This window comes from Callithrix jacchus, chromosome 7 (assembly GCF_049354715.1).
Source record: "Callithrix jacchus isolate 240 chromosome 7, calJac240_pri, whole genome shotgun sequence".
In the NCBI taxonomy this organism is placed as follows: Eukaryota; Metazoa; Chordata; class Mammalia; order Primates; family Cebidae; genus Callithrix; species Callithrix jacchus.
The window spans coordinates 149,367,297-149,380,609 of record NC_133508.1 but is presented as its reverse complement, the minus strand read 5'-3'; the positions used below and the strand labels follow the sequence as shown (position 1 = coordinate 149,380,609).

At 47.1% G+C, this 13,313-nt stretch overlaps 1 protein-coding gene across 2 annotated transcripts in view; it reads left to right on the top strand.

Annotated features, from left to right (window-relative positions):
• OVGP1 (oviductal glycoprotein 1) overlaps window positions 1-13,313 on the top strand; it is a 27,364-nt gene extending 14,051 nt beyond the window's left edge. The window contains exons 1-9 of one of the 2 annotated variants that reach the window (XM_017975018.4): window positions 467-535; window positions 1,520-1,576; window positions 3,248-3,413; window positions 3,815-3,939; window positions 5,504-5,612; window positions 5,714-5,899; window positions 7,790-7,906; window positions 10,747-10,882; window positions 11,825-13,313. In XM_017975018.4, coding sequence (XP_017830507.4) covers window positions 3,258-3,413; window positions 3,815-3,939; window positions 5,504-5,612; window positions 5,714-5,899; window positions 7,790-7,906; window positions 10,747-10,882; window positions 11,825-13,164 — 2,169 coding nt within the window. In that variant the 5' untranslated portion in view covers window positions 467-535; window positions 1,520-1,576; window positions 3,248-3,257 and the 3' untranslated portion in view covers window positions 13,165-13,313. Of the gene's footprint in view, window positions 1-330; window positions 3,414-3,814; window positions 3,940-5,503; window positions 5,613-5,713; window positions 5,900-7,789; window positions 7,907-10,746; window positions 10,883-11,824 lie in introns of those variants that run through there. The other variant, XM_078332741.1, reaches the window with a different exon arrangement.

The following is a 13,313-nucleotide window of genomic DNA, read 5'->3' as shown; positions in this document are numbered from 1 at the left end:
TCTGGCTCCTCTGTCAGGGGTTATTGATCCAATACAGTTCCTCAGAGGATTTTTGGTCACCTGCTGTTTGTGTCATTGACTGTATGCCTTGGTCCAGATCTGAGAATCCGTTCTGACCAGGATTTCACAGGGCATTCTTTACTTCCTGAGACCTCAGCAGTGGGGGAGGAATAGAACCTCAGTGTAGTTTTGAAATGGACGTCAGGGTCGGGGAGAGCAGGTGTTAAAATGTGGCCTGGCCCCTTGGGCTGTGTTCACATTGTTTTCTGGAAGCTGAGCTCTACCCGTTCCCTGGGTCTCTGCCAATTAATGTGTGCTCTCCCTTACCAGGTGCTGCCTACAAACTGGTGTGTTATTTCACCAGCTCGGCACACAGTCGGCCAGGCCCCGCCTCCATCTTGCCCCATGACCTGGACCCCTTTCTCTGCACCCACCTGATATTTGCCTTTGCCTCAGTGGACAACAATCAGATTGTTGCTAAGGATCTCCAGGATGAGAACATTCTCTATCCAGAGTTCAACAAACTAAAGGAGAGGTGTGTTAGATTCGATGTGGGGGTTGTAATTTCACATGTAGAAGATAACAGCCTATTTCTCCTGTTACTCTTCAACCTTCCTCTATTACAGTCCTAGCTTCCTCTCAAATCGGGGTCCAGAGCAGCCCCAACTTGAGAACTCCCTGTCACAGACACCTGGAGCTCTTTTCCGCCTCCTTGCTTCTGTAGTTGCTGTTGCCTCTGCCTGGAATGTGCTTCTCTCTCTTCTCTGCCTGGCGAACTCCAACTCAGCCATTGAACCTAGTTGTGAGGATTTCAGGTGTTAATGCTGTTAAAGTGGGCCCACACATCCCAGATGCTCAACAAATGCTCGTGTTTTAGTTACCATTTGTCACCTGTGAACCACTCCAGGGAAGGGGCAGTGTCTGCTGTGTCGTTGTAGCCCAAGTGCTAGGTCAGTGTCTCATACCGCGTTGGTGCTCAGTGTTTGCTTACATTTTCCTCTCTCTAGCACTCCTGGGATCGTTCCCTGCCCAAGAGAAGGTTTGTTACTCCGTTAATAGTTACAGATGAGCAGGGCAAAAGTTCTATGCCACTAGATTACAAGCTCCCTGAGAGTGGGGAGCTGATCTGTGTTATTCTCTGTTCTAAAGTGCCTAAAGCAGTCAGTGGCACATAGACATTGCTCAAGAAATATTTGTTGAATAGGAAAGTTAGTAAAGAGAAACATTTTAGACTATTCTTTTTCAGAAGCATCATGGGGACATGGGCGAGTTTGGTGGACTTTGTGCGGCCTTGGAGTTGATGGGTTGTGATGGCCCTTGGGTTGATTGTTCTCCTCTCTTTCCTCCTCTCTCATCCACTTGTCTCTCTCTTATCACCTTCCCTTACCCTTTTCCTTCCCTTACCTCCCATCTCTCCTGTGGCCTGTTTTTCTTTCAATGAGCAAAACAAAAGAATGTAGCAGCAGCTGCCCACTGGAGTGGAGGACCCAGCTTATCAACCCTTTCTTCCACATCATAGGAACAGAGAGCTGAAAACACTGCTATCCATCGGCGGGTGGGACTTTGCCAACTTAAGGTGAGACTTTGCTCTTACTGTCTTCTCCCTGGGAGGGTGGAGCAGGCTGACTAGATGTGAAGACAGAAGGGGAAGCCAGCTTGGCCACAGGGACAGCGAAACTAGTGCAAGCACTTCCCTAAGTCGTGAATCCTAGACCCCCTGCACTCGAGGGACATCCTGGCCTCTTCTCCATGGTGGGTCAGGGGAGATGAGGAAGTTCTAGCAGGTGGTAAGAAAGGGACTGGGGGAAAATTAGAGGCAAAATGAGGCACTCACAATTGTCTCCTCAATCTTTCATAAGAGGCAAGGGTTTTGTCTCCAAGGGAAGGAAAAATGTACAGGACGAGAATAACTCCCAAATCTCATGGGCTTCCTCACTTTATTAACGGATCCAGGGATATCAGCCTCGAAGGACTGGATTGGAGGAAAGGAAATAGCAAAATGCTAAGCTTAGTGCCCAGCACATGGTACACGTTCAGTGTGCAGCAGCTGCTCTTGTGAGCACTTCAGTCTCCATGAGGCAACGTGGAGATGACAAACTGCCTTCATATTTTCTGAAGAAACATTTCCCCTATTTCATGGCTGAGGACTGGGGTGGAGGCCATGCTTGCCTTGTTGCCTTAGAGGCATGAGATGCAGGAGAGGGATGCCTGGTGGCCTGGGAGTGTGTGAGAATGCACTTTGCAAGATGGAGGAAGGATCTGGGGCAGAGGGGTGAGAACCAGCTCTGCTAAGTCCCAGGCTTTGCCTCTTCCATTCTCTGAACACTCCCTGTGTTCCAGATGCTGGGCTAGGGCTGTACATGCATTGCCCAGTGAACACTCAGAGGAAACTTACAAAGTGGTTATATTCCAAATTGGTACAACAGAAAGCACAAGTCACAGGTATTAAGATATTTTCCAGATTTGTCCCGGGTATTCCTCAGAGATTGCCCAGCTTGGAGGTGTCAAACTGACCATGGAAACGAGGTCTGTTTGTGAGTCTGGTTAATTTTCTAATCATGGCTCAGGACTACCCCAGAGTTGCTTAAAGTTCAGCTCCAGTAAGTTAGAATGTTTCCAAAGTGTTGTCACTATGGAAGAGAAAACAAAGTACAATAGAAAACTGTCGAGCAAGCAAGTGAACAAAATAACACAGGATCAGGAGCCCCTCGTCAGAGCGCAGGCCTCTTGTGCCAAGTTATACAGCTCAGGCCCAGATTAACTCATAGGTCTTTCTGGACCTGCTGGCCCTTGGCTCATGTTCTCTGCCTTAATCCAGTCAGGTAGAAAATGTCAGCTAAGATAGGTCGTGGGAACCGAATAGTTACCTATGAGGAGATAGCACAGAGAGGCACAGTGCCTTGCCAGTGAGCATACCATGTATTAGGGGACAGAGCTGGACTGAGCCAGTTCTCCCCACCCCAGGCTACTGTTTGGTTCTGTGCCTGCTGTTCCCTGTGCCACCTGGCCTCGGGGCAGCACATGGTTTTCAGCCTCTTTTAGCTGCCTGAATTCCCCACTCCTGGGTATCAAGCTCCTGGTGCTGGGAGAGGCGTGTCAGAAGGTGGGGGAGTTGCGGAGATCTGCCTTCCTTTCCTCCAGCCACATCTGCCATGCCCACCATAGGGCACCAAGCTTGTGAGGGGCCTTGTAGGAGGCTGTGATTCTGTGGATAGTGTTCTTTGCCTTACGCCTGGTCTCCCTGCAGGTTCACCTCTATGTTGTCCACATTTGCCACCCGTGGAAAGTTTATTGCTTCAGTTATATCCCTTCTGAGGACATATGACTTTGATGGTCTTGACCTTTTCTTCTTATATCCTGGGCTGAGAGGCAGTCCCAGGCATGACCGGTGGACTTTTCTCTTCTTAATTAAAGTAAGTCCGGTCTGGAAGTGCCAGAATCAAGAAATTATTCTACTTTTAGAGGTGGGAGAGGAGCATGAGTCCAGGGGCAGGGGCAGAAGAGGGTGACAGAATGTTCTTTTACTGTGAGACCCTGGAGGGCAATACCTATAACACCGGAGGTTACTCTGTTCTCTGCACCTGAGGCTTGCTCCAGCCCTCCAGCCTAAGGGATGCCTTTGTGCAGCTTTCTGCACTCCCTCAGGCGGTGTCTGTCTGAATTCTGTGCCCTGTGGCAGGGCCCATGTCTGACTCACCTTCGTGTCCCAGAGCCTGGCTCAGGGGCTGAGTAAATGCTTCCTGGATGACACTGCCCACCAGCCCCTGCCTCTCTGTTTGTCCAGTTCTCTGTGTCTTTCTGTCTTTCCTCCTAGGAGCTCCTGTTTGCCTTCCAGGAGGAGGCACTGCTCACCATGCGCCCTAGGCTGCTGCTGTCTGCTGCTGTTTCTGGGGTCCCACACATCGTCAAAACATCCTATAAAGTGCGCTTTCTAGGAAGGTGAGTGGATATTGTCTTGGTGGGGCAGGACATTGGAGGGAAGCATGTGTCTTGAGCTTAGAACCCCAGGGCTTCCCGAGCACTGTTTTTGAGCTCACCATGTGCCTGCCCTGATGTCAGTGCAAGTTTGGGGCTGGGCTGAGGGGCATGGATGGGGACAAGGGCTAGCTCCTTTAGATCTGCCCCCAACAATGTTAGCGTGGGTAGAATCTTCTGTGCAGCCTATTGCTGGGTCTCATGAGGAGAGAATCCCAGGGTCCTGACCTCTTTCTATTTAGAGTATAGCTGTAGACTTACGCTCTGCAGCAGATGCTGGCAACCACTGTTGATGATTTAACAACCACTGTCACAAAACAAAAGTAGGAATGCCCAACCACACCCAGTATTCAGAGCAGTTCTCCATGCAAAAGTTCAAAAGCTAGACAAAGAACAGGACATAAGTCTTTTTGGACATGTCAGCTCTAGGTATATATATATATATATACCTACATATGTGTGTGTGTGTGTATATATATACATTTTTTTTTTGGGACAGAGTCTCACTCTGTCACCAGGCACCAGGCTGGAGTGCAGTGGCGCGATCTCGGCTCACTGCAACCTCTGCCTCACAGGTTCAAGCAATTCTCCTGCCTCAGCCTCCCAAGTAGCTGGGACTACAGGCGCGTGCCACCATGCCCAGCTAAATTTTTTGTACTTTTAGTAGAGACGGGGTTTTACCATGTTGGCCAGGATGGTCTCGATCTCTTGACCTTGTGATCCTCCCACCTCGGCCTCCCAAAGTGCTGGGATTACAGGTGTGAGCCACCGCACCTGGCCTCTAGGTATATTTTTTAGAACTTTGAGAATCAAGTATTTACAGAAGAGGAAACTGAGTCAGATGTAGACCAAAAGAGAAATGGGATGTTCCTGTGTGGTTGCACTCGAGAGTGGTTTCAATGTGGGAGGAAAGAGAGAGACGCAGGGGACATGGAGTTTGTTAGTGTTGATCTTTTAGCCAGGCAGGATTAAGAGAGTCCTGCCTTCACCCAAATGGGCAACTTTAGGCAAATTAGTTAACTCGCCTGAGTTTCAATTTCTTCAACTTTAAAATGGAGGTAGGTACGGTACTTAGGGAATTAGCCAGATTGAAATTAAATTAGATCATCAATATAAACTCTTATCCCTGTGACCTGGTAATGATGAAAGCTTTCTAGAGGAGGTGGGTTTCAATGGTGCCTGGAATGGTAGAAAGACAAGCTATGGGACAGACTGCTTTTACTCATGACTATTTGTGCAGATGTCTGTTAGCATTTGTATCAGGCCTGAGTGTATTTTCTCTCATCTAACTCCTGCCTACCTCCACAGATACTCTCAGGATGCATAGATCTTCATGCACAGCTATTCCTAAGCAGCTGTTTGTTCCAGTGGCAGGTGGCCAGCACAGCCTGGGCAGGGCCCACAGGCAGAAGGAGCAGGGAAGCTCTGGTGACCAATGTCTAGCTAGTTAGCTAGACAGTGCTGTGGCGATCTGACTTGGAAATCTGGCTAGCCCAGTCTTTATATCTCTTCCTCTTGCCCCTTGCAGACTCCTGGATTTCATCAATGTCTTGTCTTATGACTTACATGGAAGTTGGGAAGGGTTCACAGGACATAACAGCCCCCTGTTCTCTCTGCCTGACGATCCCAAATCTTCGGTAAGAAAAGGAAAGATCTCAGGTGGCCCAGATATCTGCCCCTGAGCTCAGGCCATTGGCTGTTAGTAACAAGGAGGGGTCTGGATTCTTCCTACCTGCAGGCGTATGCTATGAATTATTGGAGAAAGCTTGGGGCACCTTCAGAGAAACTCATCATGGGGATCCCCACCTATGGACGTACCTTTCACCTCCTCGAAGCCTCTAACAGTGGGTTGCAGGCCAGAGCTATGGGACCAGCATCTCCAGGGAAGTACACCAAGCAAGCAGGCTTATTGGCTTATTATGAGGTAACGGAAATAGCAGCCTCTGTCTAAGGCTCTCCCAGTTAGGACTCTCCCACCCTCATCTGGAGCAAAGGCCAGCATAAGGGGCAATGGCAAGGGTGAGAGCTGTAGACAGGGTAAAGAGGTAATCTATTAGGACAAGGGAAATCCACTCTGTGGAATATTTTCTTTTTCTTTGTGGTAAGTTATTTGAGTCCTGTGTAAGGGATGAAAGGCTTGGTGGAATCTTCATGGAAGGTTTTCATTGTACCCCAAAAAAGAATCTTGAATGCTATACAGGTAAACCCTGACTTTCTATATGGCCTAAATAAAAATCATTAATATTTGCAATGTATATCATTTCAAACATATATAAAAGTAAAAGATAGTACAAGCTCTGTACCTCCCTGACATTCTACCCACTCAGCTTCAATCATTAATCATTCATGGCCAATTTTGTCTCATCTCTGCTCTCCGACTTCCTCCCTCCCTACTACTAGATTATTTTGAAGCATTTCCAAGACATTCTCTACTACAGGTTTTTTCTTTCTACTCCACCTCCACCCTCTTCATCCTCATCACAACCAAATTTGCTACCGAATGGCAGAGACATGTTTCCAAAGGAATGTAGCCACCAGAGGTGACAACACGCGCCACAGCAGTGTGTGGTCGTAGTGACCTGGAAAGGTCTTATGGAGCAGGTAGATTTTGAGCAGAGTTCGAAGCACAGGAAAATCCTGATGGACAGGAATGACCAGACGGGAAGGACTTCCCAAGTAAAGGACAGCAGGTCCAGAGGCGCAGGGTGGTAGGAAGTGCTAGATGGAGAGCTGCAGCCTTACTCTAGGCAATAGTGGAGGTGCTGCAAGTCTCTCCAATCTCTGCTCTGTGCTGGATGGATGAGGGTGTTTTTCTGCTAATCCAATGAAGCATTTTTTTATTTTTATTTTTTTTTTTTTTGAGAGGGAGTTTCGCTCTTGTTACCCAGGCTGGAGTGCAATGGCGCGATCTCGGCTCACCACAACCTCCGCCTCCTGGGTTCAGGCAATTCTCCTGCCTCAGCCTCCTGAGTAGCTGGGATTACAGGCACGCGCCACCATGCCCAGCTAATTTTTTGTAATCTTTAGTAGAGATGGGGTTTCACCATGTTGACCAGGATGGTCTCGATCTGTTGACCTCGTGATCCACCCGCCTCGGCCTCCCAAAGTGCTGGGATTACAGGCTTGAGCCACCGTGCCCGGCCCCAGTGAAGCATTTTTATGAGTGAAGGCATAGCTGAAACAATGTTCTTCCAGGGCATTTGGGGCCAAAGAAGCTTTGAGAGACCGATGCTTCAAAGCACCAAAGGAAAAAAGGAACGACTTAGACATTAACTCGTGCAGCGTGGCTTGAGCACCTCTGTCGTTTTGCAGCATGTAGTTTCCGGCACAATGCTGGGCACCCAGGAGACACTCTAATGCTTCATTGATTCTAGCAACCCACTTCTCCCTGCCTTCGAGAACTTTACATCTACTAGAAGTTGAGGTGCTAGTTTGATAACTACCTATATGAGGCAGTTTGTGCTGGCATCTAATGAACAGAAGAGGCTTGTTTATGAAAACACTTTGAATGAGATACAGATTTGGTCAAGGATGAGGTGTGTTACTCTTGTTATTTTGGTACTTGTATGTCATCCACTCCTTGGTTCTCTTTTTTCCATCACGGAAAGTAGAGGAAGGAACGGTTAACAGTAAAAATTTATTCAAAATAGGGGCTTCTTCATGACTGGCCTCTCCATTCTTCTCTCTTTGGTTTACCTTTTTCTCATTCACTGGTTAGGGATTCTTAGGTTCTTTATCCTTGGACAAGGAGCAACTGTTCCTGCTGCTTGCCTCTGTGGCACTTCCCAAAATAACCTGATGATCCTCTTGGCAGATTTGCTCCTTTGTCTGGGGAGCGAAAAAGCACTGGATTGATTATCAGTATGTCCCATATGCCAACAAAGGGGACGAGTGGGTTGGCTATGATGATGCCATCAGCTTCACTTACAAGGTGAGACCCTAGTTCTTTTGTGCTCCAGCACATGGTTTCCTACTGGCTTCCATGGGGCCCTTGTTTGTACAATGCATGCACGTGTATTGGGTCGAGGGTGAAAGCTGAGGATGATTAGACCAGGTGAGTTTCAGGCATACCTACACTTTAGTTCCAACTGGGGTTTCATAATCCCATCTGTTCCAAGTCTCTGTTCTGAAGAGAAGAAATCTAGGATCTGAGGGAATAAATAATTCTCTCTGTTCATACAGTTTTTTTGATGATCTTTTTGGTTTCTTCTTTTCCATTTGGACCAGCTCATTTCATAGCAGATAAATACCAACAAAAGGTAGATCATGGTAAGTGTTCTACAAATATTACTGACATGTAGCAGAAATGAGGAAGTCTGGGAGGGCTTCCTGAGGGAGGTGAGCAGGAGTAGGAGAAGATGATGACATGGGGGAAAGGCTCAGTGGTGTAGAAAACTGATAGCAGACTCAAAAAAGAATTTGGGTGAACCAGAGGCTTTTTATGAAGGGACTGGAATGCTGGTAAAGGTGTTTGGTCTTTTTCCTGTGGACATTTTAAGGCAGAATCATGTTTCTACCGGTGGATGACCTTTAACTTGCAAACTTCTAGAACTAAACTAAAACCCTCCCTTCATATAAGTGGTGTTTTATGAAGTTGAACCTGGCAGGTTTTTCTAGTGGACTAAAAGAGAACTGACATGCGCCAGCAGGTCCTAGACCTGCCTCCGCTCTGGAATCACCTGAGAGACTAGACACATGTAGAAATCTTGGTTTCACTCGTGAATATTCATTAGGTCTTAGAAAAACTTTGAAAACTGTTTTAGAATGCCTCCACATGTGATCCTTCCAGGTTGGCATTTTGGGAACTCCAGGGGGACACAGAGGTGTCCAAGCATGAGATAATGAGGGTCTGGACTAGGGTAGTTGGAAGGAGCAGCAGTTTACAGGTGAGAAATTGTTAGAATGTTGCTTGGATATTGAGACTTAGAGAGAATTCACAGTTCTCCTATTACCGGTGACGCAGAAATGGCAGGTGTTGGCTGTTCTTTGGGTGAAGTTTGTGTGGGAAGCACCAGAGAGGGAGGCACTCATGAAGATTTACTGTGTGGCTCGTCTGTGCATTAACACTGAGTGAGGCCTGCTGGGGAGGAGAGGGGTAAAAGAGTGTGGCTTCTCCCCTCTGGGATCTTGCTCTGTGGTTTGGGAATAGGAAGACACAAACAGGAAGGATCAATGACTCAATGGATTTATTCAATTGTATGGAATTAAATCTGTGACCCATAGGGCAGAGAGAGGGCAAAGGAAGCAGACAAGCTAAACGAAAGTAGAGAGCTGCCTACCTCTTCTCCCCAGAACCATTTGCCTTCCTTCAAGGATTGTGAAGTCCCCTTCCCAGGGAGGACTTGTTTACATTCCAGGTTCTCTCCTCTCTCTGGAGGGGAGGAGGGCCACATATGTCAACCATCCTATATAAGCTCTGAGTCTCATAATTTCAGGGTTGTCCTCTGCAGCACAGACCCCACTGCATATGCAGGTGAATTGAACATCTGACTTTCCTCACACTGTCTTTTGGATAATTGGGACATGGAAACCGACTCAAGGTGTTATTCTGGCTATTTTTGTTTTGTTTTGTTTTTCCGTGAATAATAAACATTCTGTCCTCTGATACAGAGGTCTAGGGTGTGTGTGTGTGTGTGTGTGTGTGTGTGTGTACACACACAAAACTGGCAGGCTAATTAGTTAGCTTGTAAGTAGAATAAACTTCTCAGAAACTTCACAGTTTCAGATTTAACGATTGGATCCCTCCTTCTTCTTATTTTATATTTGGGGGAAATCAACCCCTAAAATTAGCCAATTGCCTTGGCTAAGGCACACAGCTATTTGGACCTGATGGAGTCTGTCTTTTCCATCAGACTTGATAGAGAGCACTGGTAAGGTAATAGGACCTGGACTTGAGTCTCAGCTCTGCCATTTAGTTATAGTGGAGGTTTTAAAAAGCGTGGATGAAAGTCTTTATTCTCTTAGCTGTGAGAAGAGTACAATATTTTGTGCTCTACTGTATTTTATAGCATCACTGTGAGATAAGGAAATAAATTTTAAATAGTAGAGCAATATCTACAGTTGAATATGATAATAATGGTGATTAGTGAGGTGGGAAACCCAGAGGGATAGTAGCTAACATTCACTGTGTGCCAGGTATTGATCCAAATATGCATAGGAACTCTTTAGGAAAACTTATGCAGCATTCCTATGTAACATAAAACATAAGATTTACCATCTTAACCACTTTAAAGTCTGAAATTGAGTGGCTTTAATGCATTCATATTGTTGTGTAATTATCACCGCCATCCATCACCAGAAACTTTTCATCTTCTCGAATGAAAACCCTGTGCCCATTAAACAGCAACTTCCCCTTCCTCCTTCCTCCATAATTCTACTTTCTGTTTCTGGGAATTTGACTACTCTAGGTACTACATATAAGTGGAATCATATGGTGTTCATTATTTCGTATCTGACTTATTTCACTTAGCATAGTGTCTTCACACTTCATCCACATTGTAGTGTGTGCATGTAAGAATCTTTTGAGTCTAAAAATGTTGGACATGTTATTATCCTGTTTTTTTTTTTTTTAACAAATCAAGACACATAAGGGTTATGTAACTTTTTCAAGATCTCATAGGTAATAAGCAGTGAAAGCTAGATTCAAATGTAGACTACACTTGTGACCACCCTGCTACGTTGCTTCCTCAGGGGCTACCTTCAGTTTTTGGCCATTGTACCCAGTCAGGAGGGTGACAAGTACAGCGCGTTGACTGACTGTTACTTCTACAGGCATGGTTTATAAAGCGAGAGCATTTTGGGGGGGCCATGGTGTGGACATTGGACATGGATGACGTCAGGGGCACTTTCTGTGGCACTGGTCCTTTCCCCCTTGTCTACGTATTGAATGACATCCTGGTGAGGGCTGGTAAGTAACTGTGACCTGGAAATTGGGGGTGGAAGTTGTATAACCAGGCACTGGGTGAGTCTATTCTGCTAGATCTAAATGCCTGGGTGAGGCAACATGACATTGAGGGGACAGAAAAAGCTTTGCCAGGCCAATATGTTTTCCAGTCTTTGTTTGGATACTCGGACCTTATCTGGTCTCTTTGAGCTTCCTTTGCTCCATCTAAAATGAGAATAATCTGTACACTCATGACGTTATTATAAGAACTAAGTGAGCTGTGGAATGAAAAATTGTCTTAGCACTCAATTTACGTTAGTCTATTTCTCTCCTTCTTTTGCTCTCATGGTCAAGGGCTAAAGGAATTAGGTTTCTTTTGATATCTCTTCCTTGGCACTGAGGAGATGAAACCTAGTGTGCAAGAGGTGAAGCATGCATATAGATGGTTTATAATCTTCATTCTACCGGTAACGAGACTGGATCTCAGTCAGGTCAAGTCTTTAGGTGAGCCCCAGTCCCACTGTTCACAGCATGCTGTCTCCAGCCTCCTGGCCCCTGGCTTTGTTCCTGCAACACAGAGACAGAAGAAGCTTCTCCTTGAACATTCATCAAGTCATTCTTTAGAATTAGGCCTTGGGGCAAGGTTTTGCTGGTGGTGTAATCAGAGATGTCAAAGTGAGGGCTTAAGCACAGGGAATGGGCTTCTTTCTGGGGTAATTCATGGGAAATGTAGCAAATCCACTGAGTGCCCGTGGGTGTTTGCGCCTTGTGAATAAGACGGTATGGAGCAGAGCTTCTATGTGGTGGGATTTCCTCTGTGTCCTCAAGGAGGTATAGTGTGAAATCTTACGCTTCTGAATTCTGGAGCAGGTACTTCAGCCCTGGAGTGGTTCTAGTTCTGCCAGTAATTAATAGGATGGGAATGAAGCGGCAGGAATCTCATTCTTTTCTGTTGATTTTCCCTAGTGTTCAATTCAACTTCTTCACCACAATTTTGGCTGTCATCCTCCGTGAATTCTTTAAGCACTGACCCTTCAAGCACTTCGATGCTGGCTGTGACCAAGGCATCGACCACTGATACTAAGATTTTGCCCCCAGGAGGAGAGACTGATGTCACTGAGATCCATGGAAAGTATGAAAATATGACTATAACCCCTAGAGGCACAACTGTGACCCTTACAAAGGAAACTGTATCCCTTGGAAAGCACATTGTAGCTCGAGGAGAGAAGACTGAGATCCCTGGGGCAAAGACCATGAGTTCTGTGGGTCATCACTTCATGACCCCTGGAGAGAAGGCCCTGACCCCTGTGGGTCATCACTATGAGCCCTCTGGGAACAAGACCCTGACCTCTGTGGGTCATCAGTCCTTGACTCCTGGGGAGAAGACCCTGACCCCTGTGGGTCATCAGTCCGTGACCCCTGGGGAGAAGACCCTGACCCCTGTGGGTCATCAGTCTGTGACCCCTGGGGAGAAGACCCTGACCCCTGTGGGTCATCAGTTCGTGACCCTTGGGAACAAGACCCTGACCCCTGTGGGTCATCAGTCTGTGACCCCTGGGGAGAAGACCCTGACCCCTGTGGGTCATCAGTCTGTGACCCCTGGGGAGAAGACCCTGACCCCTGTGGGTCATCAGTCCATGACCCCTGGGGAGAAGACCCTGACCCCTGTGAGTCATCAGTCCATGACCCCTGGGGAGAAGACCCTGACCCCTGTGGGTCATCAGTCCGCGACCCCTGGGCAGAAGACCCTGACCCCTGTGGGTCATCAGTCTGTGACCCCTGGGGAGAAGACCCTGACCCCTGTGGGTCATCAGTCTGTGACCCCTGGGGAGAAGACCCTGACCCCTGTAGTTCATCAATCTGTGACCCTGGTGAGTCATCAGTCTGTGAACCCTGGAGAAATGACTATGACCCCTGTTCATTTTCAGACTGAGACCCTTAGAGAGAATGCAATGGCCCCTAGAAGGCAGGCTGTGGCCCTTGAAAAGGTGACTGTCCCCTCCAGAAAGGTATCAGTCAGCCCTGAAGGGCAGAGTATGCCTCTAAGAGGGGAGAATTTGACTTCTGAGGTGGGCATTGACCCCACGATGGGTAACTTGGGTCTTGAGATGGAAGCTGAAAAGAGGATGATGCTGCCCTCCAGCCCTATCATCCAGTTCCCGGAAGGCACTCCTCCAGCTTTTGACAATCGCTTTGTTCCTGTCTATGTAAACCATTCCTCTGTCAACTCAACGACCCCTCAAACAAGTCCTCTTTCTCTAAAAAAAGAAAATCCAGAAAACTCTGCTGTGGATCAAGGAGCCTAAGCCCTGGTGGTGTCAGAAACCAGGGAAAACGCTTGTCTTTTCTTCTAAGTAACATGATGGATGCCTCCTCATCCTGGGGCAAGGCAGGCATCAAAACCACAATTGGCCAATCTCTTTTCTATTAAATAAACTGGAAACACAAGAACCCA